The sequence below is a fragment of the Drosophila innubila genome (assembly GCF_004354385.1).
Source record: "Drosophila innubila isolate TH190305 chromosome 3R unlocalized genomic scaffold, UK_Dinn_1.0 2_E_3R, whole genome shotgun sequence".
In the NCBI taxonomy this organism is placed as follows: domain Eukaryota; kingdom Metazoa; phylum Arthropoda; class Insecta; order Diptera; family Drosophilidae; genus Drosophila; species Drosophila innubila.
The window spans coordinates 17010923-17025731 of record NW_022995380.1 but is presented as its reverse complement, the minus strand read 5'-3'; the positions used below and the strand labels follow the sequence as shown (position 1 = coordinate 17025731).

The 14809-nt window shown below is 40.7% G+C and overlaps 1 protein-coding gene across 9 annotated transcripts in view; it reads right to left on the bottom strand.

Moving 5' to 3' along the window:
• LOC117790289 (regulating synaptic membrane exocytosis protein 2) overlaps positions 1 to 14809 on the bottom strand; it is a 40438-nt gene that overhangs the window by 7176 nt on the left and 18453 nt on the right. For 4 of the 9 annotated variants that reach the window (XM_034629697.1, XM_034629696.1, XM_034629695.1 and 1 more), the window contains 10 exons: positions 13634 to 13838; positions 13163 to 13477; positions 10426 to 11021; positions 10226 to 10363; positions 10015 to 10149; positions 9203 to 9385; positions 6898 to 7020; positions 5613 to 5993; positions 4524 to 4867; positions 907 to 992 (listed from right to left, as the gene is read on the bottom strand). In XM_034629697.1, coding sequence (XP_034485588.1) covers positions 907 to 992; positions 4524 to 4867; positions 5613 to 5993; positions 6898 to 7020; positions 9203 to 9385; positions 10015 to 10149; positions 10226 to 10363; positions 10426 to 11021; positions 13163 to 13477; positions 13634 to 13838 — 2506 coding nt within the window. Of the gene's footprint in view, positions 1 to 906; positions 2676 to 2735; positions 3723 to 4523; positions 4868 to 5612; positions 5994 to 6897; positions 7021 to 9202; positions 9386 to 10014; positions 10150 to 10225; positions 10364 to 10425; positions 11022 to 13162; positions 13478 to 13633; positions 13839 to 14809 lie in introns of all 9 variants that reach the window. The other 5 variants (XM_034629692.1, XM_034629691.1, XM_034629693.1 and 2 more) reach the window with 4 other exon arrangements.

Sequence of the window (14809 nt, the reverse complement as noted above, 5' to 3'; positions counted from 1 at the left end):
ATCATAGTAGTTATTATGAAATTGTATTAACAAAGTCGTGCTTCAATTAATAGAATAGAACTTGAGTTACATTTCTACAAAATCGCTGGAGCAAGTATGAAATAACCAGATTGAATCGCCAAAAGTTTTTTAAAGCATTTGTGCCTAGATAAGCCAAGTCGAGATACATTTTTCAAGTCAATGTAAACAATAAACAGAGTGATTGTATAACAAAAGATTCTTTTTAAATTTATTCCAGAAAATACAGTTGAGACATAGTAGGGCTAAAAGTAGCGACATCTCGATTTTCGCGGAAGCAATTATCGAGTACTTTAGCTCGATGATTTTTTGGACAATCTATCGAGTTGATTTAATCGATTTACATGAAAAAATCGACAACTCACTGGGGCTTGTTCATCGTAGTTAATTTGCAGAATAAACTTAATTCATGCCCCAGTAAGTTGTCGATTTTTCATGTTAATCGATTAAATTAACTCGATAGATCGTCAACAAAATCATCGAGTTAAAGTACTCGATAATCGCTTCCGCGAAAATCGATCAATTTTTGATAAAATTCGTAGTAAATAAACTACAATATTGTCAAAGTTTGAATTAGGCATGAAAACGATGCAAGAAAAATAAGATTTCTAATAAAAGCTCGCGTGTATTTTATGATTACAACTGAGTTTTCACACAAAAAAATTTTTTTTTAGATAACTCGTTATTTGCAACTCGATCTACTATTTTCCGATACATCGAAAACTCGATACTTATTTTTGGCGATTTTCTATTTTGATATAAAACTAGATCCAAAGTTTGGATTTACATCACTAGCTAAAAGTGACCGTACCATTTGTCCGTTTAATCATTGTTTAATCTTTATATAAATATTTAATTATATTTCATATTTTTAATGTGGTTACTTACCAGCTTTCTCTTCAGCTTCGGCATTGCCGTCGGCTGACTTGGCGCCTCCTGGTTCGTTGGTGCCGTTCTTATCTTTGTCGTACTCGCTAAAATCATCGTCGAGCATCGCATCGATAGCATCCCAGTCGATAACATCGAGCGGAGCATCCGCATCCGCATCGTTTGTTGTTGTTGCGTTTGGTTCATTCGTGTTATTTGTTGTTGTATTTGTGGCAGTTTTTGTAGCAGTCGTTGCCGTTGTGGTTGAAGTTGTTGTTGTTGTTGTCGATGTTGTTGTTGCATTCGCAGCATTCGTTGCATTCGACGATGTGTTTGTTGTTGTTGTATTTGTAATGAGATTTGTGCATGTATTTGTTGGTTGTTGTTGTTGTTGTTGTGATGTAGCGTCATGGGTCAAGTTGTTGGCGTCGTTTGTTGTTGTTGTAGTTGTTGTTGTAGTATTGTGTATTGATGATGGGGCACGTTTATTGGGTGAAGCGACACCATGATGTTGTTGTGGGGGATTTGCAAAAGAGGAAGAAGAAGCATTATTAGCATTATTACCATCGACGACGATATTACCAGCAGCGGCAGCAGATGTTGCACCACCGCTCCCACTACTAGATTTCGTCAGTTGTTCCGATGCCGATGCCATCAATCCGTTGATGGCGATGCCTTCTTTCCCTTTTTGCCTAACTGATTGTTGTAGTTGTTGTTGTTGTTGATGTAATTGTTGTTGTTGCTGTTGTTGTTGTTGTGGTTGTTGTTGTTGGTTATTGTTGTTGTGACTATTACTAACACTACTCGCTGCTTGACTATTGTTGTGGATGGTGTTGTTGTTGTTACTGTTGTAGTAGTTGTGATTGCTGTTGTTATTTTGTATACTGTTCTGTATCCCACCAAAGCCCCCGCCCCCAACACCGACACCGCCAACGCTACCGCCACCAACCCCCACACCTGCCACATTTGCCTCCATGGGCGAGAAATTGTGAGCATTCTGTGCACTTGGCGGATGCGGCAGATTACGCCTCCTTTTCATATACGGAGCCGGAGGACCGTAGAGCTTCTGCTGGCTCGTCCGCTGCAGATCGAGGGACATATGATTGCGGGCATCGAGACCGCGTCGATGGGGACTCCGAAACAAGGAGGGTGCTACGCCGCGTCGTGTCCAGCCCACATCCGAGTCGTAGGTGATGGTCACGATCTTATCGTCGGTGACAAGGAAATGCGAGTGGCTCAGTGGATTGACGGCATCCACATTGGCGCCCATATACGATTGCCGTATGTTCGTCTCGGAGCCATAGCGACGGGAACTGGGCAGTTGTCCATCAGCATCATTGGGATAGGCCATGGACATGGCCATCTCATATGGCATCACCTCATCCTCATAGCGTATCCGACGCCTGCCCCAGCTCTTGGTATGCAGATCATCATAGTCCAGGGAACGCGATTGTCCCTCATGAAACATGCGTCGTCGCTCCAGCTTCGGTTTCTTCAGTATGGATGTGGGCTGAGCCCGTGCCGTGGCCTCAGCTATCGGCACAGCCGAGACCAGAGCATCCTCGCTCAACTGTCGCGACAGACGGAGCACCGATTGTGTGGGCAGCGAGGGTGGCGGCACCAATTGACACTTGGCACGCCGATGGGCCGTCGGCGTCGGTGTATGGACATGATAGGTGGGCACCACGCCCAAATTCATCTGTGGACCCGTCAAACCGCCCAGAAAATGCTGATCGACGCATTCACCGCACATGGCCGGATCCATGGTGGGCAACGAGGGCTCCGAGCTGCTTGGCTGATACATGGACAGCGATGGACGTCGCAGCAACTGCTCAGCGCTATAGGGATACGTAATGGGCTGATGTTGCGGATGTGGATGGGCATCGGCCAAACAACAGGGATCGCCACAGGCACCAATTGCCAGTCCGGGCGTGGCCAGTGCCGTATTGGTGGACAGCACCACCGGCTGGCTGCCATTCTGACAGTGGCTACAGCTCTTATCCAGATGATCACGCACATAACCCACATAGGAGCTGGGCGATGACGATACCGTGTGCGGATAATCGTGATCGTGGGCGGGCCATGTGGTATTATGGTTGTGATTGTGGTTGTGGCTGGGATTAGCGCCGGTTGAGCTGCGAAAGAGATTCATGACGGGCGTGGTAATGCGCTTGAATTGCTCAAAGCTGGGCAGCGGCGGCGCATAGGCATTGCTGTGATTGTGGTGGTGGTGGTGGCTGTGGTTCGCATGAGTGGTTGCGGTGGTGGGAGCGAGCTGGCGTCCGTTGTGGTGTTGGTGGCGTCGATGTTGTTGTTGTTGGTACATGTCTGACAGCGGCGTTATGAATGTTGCTGTTGTGTTGTTGGGCAAATGAGACGATGGCGAATAATAGACGCAATGCGCATGCAAAAGTGGCTCGTGTATCAGTGGGTCAAGCGACAGCGGCGTCTGTGTCTCCTCCGCCATTAGAGCTGGCTCCACAAAGAACTGTTCGACCAGCTCGCCGCTGTTCGTATCCGTCACCAGCACATGCTGTGCGGGCATTGGCAGTGTTGTTGTGGTTGCTGCTGCACCACTTGGGCCCACCAGCGCTGTGTTGGGTGGCGAATCGGTGGCAGCCAGTGTTGCCAGCTGTTGCAATTGCTCGAGTTGCTCCAACAGCAAGAGTTGCTGTGCACCACCACTGGACAGATAATCACAGTCATCCACCTCGATGGTGTTCGCACGGTGGTGCTCAATGGGATAGACCTTGAGACCCGTCACAGGGCCACCAACGACACCGCCCAGCAAACTACTTGGAGTGCCACCAAAAAGATTGCGCCAGTTGCGTGAAAAGCTGGCGTTTATTTTTGGTGGTAACGGTTGCCATTGAGGGTGGGTCAGTGTGGTTCAGAGTGCATGTAGTTATGTGTGGTTGTGTCAACATGCGGCAGATAGATGGTAGTGGTGGTGGTGTTGAGTATCGATGTGGTGGTGGTGTTGGGTTTGTGATAAAAGCGAACGATCGTTGACATATGCAAGCGATGGTTAGCGTCCGAGGTCAGCAAGTGTTGTTGTGGTTGTTGTTGTGGTTGTTGTTGTGGTGGGTGACAGAGTCATTGTACGTGGTGTGAAAGAGAGAGTGTGATGAAGAGCACGCAAGAGAAGCAGTGAACACAAAAGAGAGAGCCCGCGTCGATTTGATCGTTTTTATATATATTTGATTTTTGATTTTTAGATTTTTTGGATTTTTTCGTTGGTTTCGAAAACGCAAAAAGTAAATGCAGAAAAGAAACTTTATGTTTTTTTCAGATTGCCTTTGCTTTCGTATACGGTTTTTGTGTGCTTGTGTGTGTTTGAGTGTCGTTATAGAGATAGATTGATTGAAAGAGGGAAGAAGCGCGCTCTTCTGATTCTCTGATTCCAGAGCCTAATTAACGGGTTTATTATGGATTTTGTAGCTTCTACTCGAACGAACAAAAAAAAAAAAGTAAATTTATCGAATTGTTTTGTTGTGTTGCCCAAAACGTAATTTCAGCAGAATTTTGATAGCTTTGATTGGCATGGCTATGGCTATGGCTATGGCTATGGCTTTGAACTGGAACGAAGCGGTCGCAGATGCAGCACGAGGCGCCGAGCTAATCCTCGGCCTACTCACCTGAGTCCGCGAGAGGTGCGCGGTCTTTCCGATTGCGTGGAGAAGGCACTCGACGTCACACTGACCACAGACTCCATGTCCGAGTCACCGAACTCGCCCATAAAATCCTTGTCCGGCGACAGCGAATGTCTGGGCCTCATCCGTGCATCCATCGACTGTAGATCACTGTCCGATAGACCCGTATAGTGACGCTCCCAGCCCCCCATTCCGGTGCTACGATATGTGGCCTGATGATGCGGCTGTCGTGTCCGATGACGACCAAAGCGGCTGCCCGAAGCCAGACGCTCGTCAAAGTCCTGACCCAGTCGATCACGCAACATGGCGCTGCGCGAAGTTTGTGGCACCTGCGAGGACAAAGAGTAAAATCAATTAAGCCAGATGTGGGAAAGATAGAGTCAGGTTCCGAAGCTTAGTTGTCAAAATTGAGTTTCAAATTCGTTTCAATTCCAGCATAATCTCCGGAGCTAACCCCTGTGATTATTATCTGTTTCCAAATTTAAATAAAAGAGCGGGATGAAAAGACTTTTCAATAAAATAAAGAGATTATCTTAAAAAAGGGTGTTTTTTCAGAAAAGCATAGAGAAGCTGGAAGACCTTCAGATAAAGTCATGGCTTTCTAAGTAGATCAAGTTGAATACCTTAATGAAAGTTTTCTACTTCCAAATAGAGTTAAAATATGTTAATTGAAAGTGATGGAAATATATTAAGTAAATTAAATTTGCAGTTCAATTTATTCAGTTCTTTCAATAAAATACAAGAATTGTAAGTTAAATCTAAATGCCTGTTTTTCAATTTATAAGTTATTACAACTCCAAATTCGCAAACGCCGTTAAAATTGTCTAGGCTATGTTGTGTTAAAATTTCAGCCTCCTAGGTATTGTGGTTTGTAATTGTAAGTTAAATCTAATAGCCTGTTTTTCAATTTATAAGTTATTGCAACTCCAAATTCGCAAACGCCGATAAAATTGTCTAGGCTATGTTGTGTGAAAATTTCAGCCTCCTAGGTATTGTGGTTTGTGCAGTGCAATGATCAGTCAGTTAGTCATTGAGTCAGGACAAAGTGTTTAATTAATATATAAGTTAAGTTACCTGTGGCAGTTGACGCTTCTTGGGAGATCCCGTGGGTGTGGCAGTCGCTGATCGCGATTGGAAACGATGTTGCTGTGTCGCTTGTGCTGCCGCTGCAGCAGCGCCTCCTGCGTAGGCAGCGGCGTTGGGTGATCCGTGAATTGGAAGCACTGGATAGTCAATGTAACGATCGTCGGGCGGCGAGAGAGATCCTCGACGTGGACTGCTGCTTCTATAGCCGTAGCCAGCTGATGAGTGTCCGCCACCGCTTCCCGGTCCGCTGTGATAATTGTCACTAGGGGCTGCCGAGTGGCTGCGTTGGCTCAGGCTCATGCCACCAGGTCCAATGGCAGCGCCAACACCATTACCTCCCCCGCGCCTATAGTAGCCCGTTGCAGATGCCTGCAGGGCGGAGAAAATGATGCGTACTTTAGTACAGGGGAATACAAGATTGCTCTGGCATTTGAAAGCCGGGTCCAGAGAAACCTGTAGAGCTTACGGGCTAGGCATATACTTATGTAAGAGTAGAGTGGTTCTGAGTTTCATTCAAGTTAATTAGAGTGTGTGTTTGGTTTGGTTTGGTTAACTGTAACTGCAACTTCTACTGGAACATGGATATTATAAGTAAGTTTTAAGTACAAGTCAAGGCATACTTAGGCAAGAGATTAATACAATTTCGAAACAAAATCAAGTAAACACGATGGAAGTCACGCTGCAATCAGCTGGAACAGATCTGATGATCATGTTTGACAAACTGATAAAAGCGTCACTTTCCACTTTAATTAGTTAGTACAGGTATTTGGTAGATAATTAGTTGAGTTGTATTAAAGAGATTAGCAAAAAGTTCTGAACTGAAAGTGCAGTTTAATTGGCAGTGGGCCTAGCTAAATGGATTAAACGTGAGTAGATTGGATAAAGAAGAGAATGTAAGTTGTTCAAATGAGAATCTGGTGAAGGAACTTGGAAGGTTATTAAATTGAGATCCTTCATCATCAATTTGAATAAGAATTAGTGCAAAGATTATGAAAGGATTGATGGCATCTATAAAATAATCTCATTAATGTGAATCGTAGAATATAATTGAAAAGCTGCATGAACTTGAAATTTACCAGAAGATTCTCACTAAATCTCCTGAATATGTAAATGAAGTCTCGAAAGATTCTTCTATTTGAATATTCTCATTGATCTTTTAAACTATGTTTACTGGTGTTTGGATCTAGATTCTAAGCTGATCCGTGTTTACATACTTGTTGTGCTTTTCTGTTCTGATTGTGGAGTGGTACGTTAATTTAGCATTGGTGCAAACCTGATTGTGATAACTTTGTCCAATGCCAGATACAGTGCGATAATCTCGGGCCACCATTCCGGCCACCCTTTTACGGCCCTGGGGTGACATGTCACGTCTGGAGCGACGCTCGTTTAGATCGAGCTGAATTATGTGAGTTTTAATTTTGGTTGTTTTTTTTTTTGTCGGGGTTGTGGGAATTATTAGGAAACAATATTGGATTTATCCAGCACATAATTAACCAGAGGTTGGGCAGGGGGAGGTATATGTAAGTGTTTTTTATTAAAGAAGGAAAGAGAAAAAGAGCAAGTGGAAAAGACAAAAGAAATGTACATATATGAGCAAAATGAGAAAAAGTAAATTAAATCTAGTTTTAACATGATCGCCTGTAAATCCCTACATTGCGTTTGTGTGAGTGTGAGAGTAAAGGGGCTTTCTAAGGGTAAATTGTGTAATTCCTTGGCAGTTTTGTGGTTACAGTGTTAGACACAAATAATAATTTGTATAAAGCAAATAGACAACAAAGCTACACACTTATAGATAGTATCCGGTGGATTGTTCAATACAATAGGCTATAGGCATGCAAAAGCTGGTTTAAAGTAAGTACTATAGATAAGTAGTAAAGTATATAGAGTATATATAGAGGACGAAGTGCAGTTGATATATTTTTATATTCAATTGTTGGGTTTTATGCAATGTTGAGACTTTAAAAATGATTAAATTTAGTATTACAACAATTATTGGTCTGCCTTTTCTTATCATTTTGATAAAAAAAGAGTAAGTATGTGTTCTCAAGTTTTCAAAGTATACACTGAAACTTAACCTAAGCCATATTGCTTATAAGACTTAAACTATGATAACTTTGATCTTAAATGCAAAGATTATTATTGATAGCTGAAACTGATGATACTTAAGAAAAACAGAGAGAGAAAGATAGACGTCAGCATCTTAAAAATGCCACGCGCTGTTGAAGGATTAGTTAGTTAGTGTTGTTGTTTTTTTTTTTTTTATCAGTACACAGTTTAGATAGAGCGTAGATAGATCTGAGAGTTCAGAGTTAGAGAGTGAAAAATTTAACACACGAACAACGAAACAACGACACCAATTAGTTCATAAAGAGAAATCATATCAAAATTAAACATTAAACAATAATTACTTTATACAATTTTGGCAAATGGAGTGCAACAAATATAGTATGTACACTGATTGGGGCTCAATTATATGGACCGCTGTGATTTGCACGGATTTCGAATTTTGGCTATTGCCTGCATGCAGAATAACTGACAGGAACAGCAATGAAGTCTTTGGGGAGATTTTATGAATGCGAGCATTTTACTTGATAACGTGGCGTATGCGTGATGCGTGCCAATGATTGCCGGATCAGCTCAGGCTTTGATTGTGAGTTGTGAGACACACAGAGTTAAGGGGTACAAATGCACACGCACAATAAGAAAACCAGATAAAATAAGAACAACTGATCATAAAACAGACAAAAGTAACATGTATTCTTAAGCGCAAATTTTAATACACTTGCAGAGCAGCTTGAGATCTTATTAGAGCTAAAACTCAATCATAATTATTATTAGTGAGACTATGTAAATTAATTATATTTAAGTTCACACAATTCAAAAAAATCCTAATACTATTGTTTTTGTCCAGGTTAAAATATTAAAATATAATTAAGTTTATGTCTTTAAATTTTAGAAAAACAAAGATCAGTAAAGAATTTACTGAAAAAGGAAGACTGTCCTTAAATTATGATTTAATTTTTGTGTAGTTAGTTCATAAATTTAAATCGGGGAATTAAGTTAACGTTTTTAAATTTTAGAAAAATAAAGATCAGTAAAGAATTTACTGAGCATGGCTGTACTTTTGAATAGAAAAAGAAAGGCTGTTCTTAAATTATGCTTTAATTTTTGAGTAGTTAGTTCATAATTCCTAACAAGATTCTCTAGGTAAACTCTGCAAAAGTATTACAAAAAGGACTGATCTGTTTTGCTGTTCTGTTCCGAAGCTGTGTCTTTGTGTGCCTTAGAATTAGCGATTTTGTGTGTGTACTCCAATAAACTGTGAATCTGTGAGATTGTTGAAGAGTGCCGTTTAAAGTGGCAAGCTGCGTTTGTCTGTATGTGTGACGCTTTATGTCTCCTCACTCTTGTTGCTGTCAGTTCTTGTTGCATGTATTTGTGTGGGTCATTAGTATGTATATATTATAAACGTATGTACAGAAATAGTATATTATAAAAATAAAAAGATTTTGTTGTTGTGGGTCTCTCAATTTATGTATGGTTGTTGTTGTTGCTGTTGTTGTTGTTGTTGTTGTTACCTCAAGCAGCGGCGGACTGGTGGAGCTGCCCATGGATGATATGCTGGCACCGGGCGTCATTCCATCGATGTCGCATTCGGACGTTGTGTCCGAGTCGCTGAGACGCGACAACGTGCTGGGCGGTGATAAATGATCTGTCGGTGTCAGTATCAGGCCGTCCACATCGCTGCCCTCGTCACGTAACTGTTCATCGTTGTTGTTGTTGTCATAAATTTTGCGTGGAAATGTTATTGGAATAGAACAGAACGAAACGGCGCAAGCGAGCATGTGTTGTTTGTTGTTGTTGTTGTTTATTATTGTGTGGTTGTTATTGTTATTGTTGATGGTGGTTTTGTGGCAGGGTGTTGTTTGGTTATTTTGGTCAGTGCAAGACAAAAAACAAAAGATATGACAATGCTGAGTTAATAATTTTGTTCAATTTCTGGACGGCTGCGGGTAAAACATTACATCTAAAAAATTCAAAAAAAATAAAAACAAATAAAATCATAAAGCATCAAAATTAAACATATATTTTTTGTAGCATTTAATATTTCAGTTTTTCGGTTTTGTGTTAAGTTTTTCGCTCAACAAACTTTTCGGGCACATAAAACGTCAACCGGCACTTTGTGTTATTTTCTCTTTTTTTAACGTTTACCAACACCAACACTTGGTTGAGAACGAACGCAATGAAATGAAACAAAATGGCATGAAACACAAAACGCACGAACTGAGACAGAAATGATAAATACAATGGAAACAGAAGCAAAAGAGAACGTAACGTAAACGTAAACGTAATCGAAACGTAATGTTTCGAGTTCCTCGATATGACATACGAGATGGGAGGTGTCCTGATGTGGCTGCAGCTGATACCATTCGGCCTCGTCGTCGAGTATGTGATGAGCCAGATCGATGACCACCTCGCCGATAAAGTCGTTGGCTCCATAGCGCACATAGTCCCAAAGCGTGACCTGCAATCATGCATGAGAATATAATAATATTATGTATAGAAATGACCAATTGGACTCTGATGGTAAGTAAGCGTACCTCCAGCAGTCGTCCATTGAGATCGCAACGTCGCAGACCCGAGTACAAAAAGGTCTGACCCCAGCGCGGTTCGCAGGTTGTGCCCACAGTTTTCGTTCGTCTCTTGGACTTGTGACTGCGATCGGGCAGAAGAAATACCTGCAATTAAATGACCGATTAGTTGAGAGATTACTTTGGATTGGATGATCGCTCGCACTCACTTTGGCATAGGGATTGCGCCCGGCGCCGCTTTGACGTAGCGACAGACCCGTGGCGCAAACCAGCGTTACAATTAATTGCAGGGTATTTTGATCGTAGCCCAGCTTTAGTTGCAGTCTACCCTCGATGGGTATCGGTTGTGTCGTTATGCCCATGCCATGATGCGGCAAATACGAGTGCGGATGCGGTTGTGGATGCGGATGCGGATGTGCATGCGAATGCGCATGCGGATGCGTGTGCGATGGCGGTGATGAAGCTGCCGGATGGCAATGATGATGATGGCCCGCCGTCGTTGTGCTGTGCAGGCCGCCCGCAGCGGCAGCAACTGCTGCTTGTAGTGTCGCGCTGCTGTTGCTGCTACTCCCACTGCCGCTGCCGCTGCTGCTGTGACTGTGGTTGCTGTGTCCGCTGTGTCCGCTGTGGCTCGCTCCCAGACGCTGTGTCTGCTGTTTGGCACCCGAACTGGCACTGCCACTGCCACCGCCACGATGCCGCAGTCCGTTACCCGAGCCACTGATATGCAGATCCGGTGATCCAGGCGAGGTTATCAACACGCTCGGCTTATCCCGATGTAGCTCGAGGGCTTCAACCGCAGGCGCTATACGTGAGACAGAGGGAGAGACACACAGAAATAAAGCGTATAGTTCAAAGTTAACTGTATATTTAAGTATTTGAATATTCGGGAATGTTCTTGTATTTACTTTAAGACAACTAATTTACACTGTTAAAATAAACAATTTGCAAATGTAGTAGCTTGAAATACATTTCAAATGAGTTCATTTATTCTTTTATATTTATTCCAATTATTATTAATTCTTTAATTACTTTATAGAAACTTGAAATTAACATTTTCCAGCAGATTTTTGCGTCTCCCAAAGTATGTCCAATAATACTTATCCCTCACATTTTAGGAGTACCAAAATTTCGTTCGCTTTGTTTTAAAATAAATTCATAATTTTCTATCCCTGTGTTAAACTTATCGATTTTTGAAATTATTTAAAATGCTCAAGTCGACCATTTTCGAATTTTTTTGGGCTACTTGTTAATAAAACTTTTTTTTTATATAATTTTTTTTTTATTTTTTAAATTAAGTAATATTTTTTTGCTTGTTTTATTTTGAGAAATTTTACTATCTTTTAAAGAGCAACACAACATACCAAATACCAATGAAATGTTTTAATTATTTAAATCAGGGAATTTAACCGAAACAAGTATAGGTTACGGTTTCGGTTCCGGTACGACCAGAAATAACTATTTCGGTAAAAGGTTCTATTCCAGTTTTTTTTCTGTCATCGAAATAAACAAACAAATTTTTTTTAACGAATTTAAAAATATTTGAATGCAGAATGAATTTAGAGGCAAAATCATGATCAAATTGACATTCCGCTTGAAAATCGGTTCAGTTTTGATCAAGTTATGACAGTTTGAAATTGTCAGACTTCGGATTTAGCCACTTTACAAGTCCAAATTTTTGTTCAATTTCACATGATTTTTTACAAAAAAATGAAAGGTCTCCTAATCAAGTTTAAAGTGTTGTTTTATACTAATTACGATATAGGGAGTTGATTAAAAGTGAAAACTTGAGATTAAAAATTTTGAATTTTCAAAATATCAAAGGGGGGACCCTTACCATCGATAACGAATCTTGATCAAAAATAATTAAATTTTCTAAATGAACAAAATTTGAATGCAGAATGAATTTAGAGGCCAAATCATGATCAAATTGACATTCCGCTTGAAAATCGGTTCAGTTTTGATCAAGTTATGACAGTTTGAAATTGTCAGACTTCGGATTTAGCCACTTTACAAGTCCAAATTTTTGTTCAATTTCACATGATTTTTTACATAAAAATGAAAGGTCTCATAATCAAGTTTAAAGTTTTGTTTTAAACTAATTACGATATAGGGAGTTGATTAAAAGTGATAACTTGAGAATAAAAATTTTGAATTTTCAAAATATCAAAGGGGGGACCCTTACCATCGATAACGAATCTTGATCAAAAATAATTAAATTTTCTAAATGAACAAAATTTAAATGCAGAATGAATTAAGAGGCCAAATCATGATCAAAATGACATTCCGCTTGAAAATCTATTCAGTTTTGATCAAGTTATGACAGTTGGAAGTTGGACAACTCTTTGACCTAGCAACTTTACCACAACCGTACCGGTACAAATGTTTCGCTTCTTGACAGAGTATTTTCATTCGGTTTCGGTACTTATGTTAAAATTAAACGGTTACTTTCGGTTTACGGTTCCGGTACCGGTTCCGTTTCCGTTGTTATTACCTGAATTAAATTGTATCTTGCAGTAGTTTGAAAGGATCTAAGGTATTAAGTTTCTGATTGAATTTGCAATTAAAATTTCTAATACCCATGATTCCAATTATTTTTTTTTAATCTTTGAATAGATTGTTTTCAAGCGTTTTGTCCCGATAAAAAATAGGTCTTAAGGGGTTTCATTTGTTTTATGTGTTCAGCAGTCGAATTATTCCTTCTTAATGCTATTTATAAGTATAAAGATTGGCCTAAAAAGCTTAGACATACACCGTTAGCTGCTTGAAAGAATGTAGAAAGTAAATGAAATGATTGAAGTAAGAAGTTCTTTAGCTGATCAGACGTTTAGTCTGTAGCATCGTCATTAGCGGATGGATTAATATAACTATAGTTACACTCTTACAAGCATACATACATAAAAACACACACACATGCATACGCATACCAGATAATTCCCCCCTCACCTTTACGCTGAAGATAACGCCCTCCGCTGCTGACAACCGCACTGCCAGCCATACTGCTGGCGAGGGCGCTGTGGGGGAAGTTGGCCGAGGAGCGGCGGGTGGCACTGCTACCGGAACCGGAGCAGGCGCTGCTGGGGCTGACGTTGCTGCTGCTGCCACCGCTGTCGACGCTGCTGGCGCCCGTTGGCAGCAACAACGAACGGCAAACAACCAACTCCACTTGGGCATCCAATCGACTCTCGTCTATAATGTCGTAGACCTCATCTGAACTTTTGTTGTGCAGACTGTGTCCATTCCACTCGATGATCTCATCGCCTGCATCGTTCGAGCAATCATGATGATGTTGTGATTGTATACATGTGTGTGTGTGTGAGTGATGAACATGAAATGAGAGACAAAGAGACAGAGAGACAGAGATAGAAATTATGAGATATGATGATCATTTGCAATGATTCCAAGATCGGTCTTTACCTGGTCGTATACAGCCCTCGAGATCGGCCACCGAACCGCGTTTCACCTTCTCCACAATGGCGCCACATGGGCCTCCATGGATGCCAATGGGCTGACCGCCGTTCACCTTTAAGCCTAATATATCTTCCCCATCATAGTATTTACGTAATATCATGTGACCAATCATACGAGTATTATCCGCGGATGTTTGCCAATTCACCGGATTCTATAGATACATGTATGGGTATGTACACGTAACGGTGATTGTGGTGGTTTTGTAGGTGGTTTGGTGGTTTATTTAAGTGGTAGTGGTGGTGGTTGTGGTGGTTAGATGGATAGTTTGTTCGGGGTATCGGGTGAGAACGAGGATGTCAATTTTGCAAAGATTTTGGTTTGATTTTGGGTTGGTTTTGGTTTTGTTGCGGAATGTCGATGATCGTATGCAGGAAGTAAAATGGTTTATAGTTTTAGATTTGCACCATACAACAGTCTTATTTATATAGTCTTACATTAAGTTCTTATACGTTTAGTAAAACCAATAAACAATTAATAACAACAATTGAAAATAATATTTGAAGAATATTTTATACAATTATTTTTTACATTCATTTTTCAGTGTTTTGGTTTTTTCTTAGGATCTATAGATAGTTTCTACTAAGTTTCGATTACCATATGCTGTAGATAGTATGTAGATAGAATAGTTATCATTCACATTTGGCTTAAGTTTGGCTTTAGACCTACTTTGAGAACACACACGTTTCAGTTATGTAAATCGTTAAAATTAATAATAAAATAAAAGAATCTTGTCGAATTTCGATACAAATTCGAAAATGTTTAAAAAGAGTGTTGGAAAACAGTTTCTTACAACATTTATAAGTCATGCGAAAAAACACGTGCAAGGTGTACGATTGGGATAGTAGCATTATTTGCTAAGATTACATTAAATGCGATCTGAAAGTGGAATACGGATAGGGACTAAGCTGGTGCGCTATAGGGTGGTTCGACTTAACTTTACAGACCCTCCATGCAAACAATAAACATAGGATATTTGTAGAATACGTATAAAGACATGCGATATTATTTGTAGAGTATTTTTTATCTGTAAATGGCTGGGTTCTTTTCATAGAGCTGGACTTGGATTTCGATATTGTAGGTAAAAACTGAAAAGCTAGAGCGCTATTTGGGCGATATTTATGT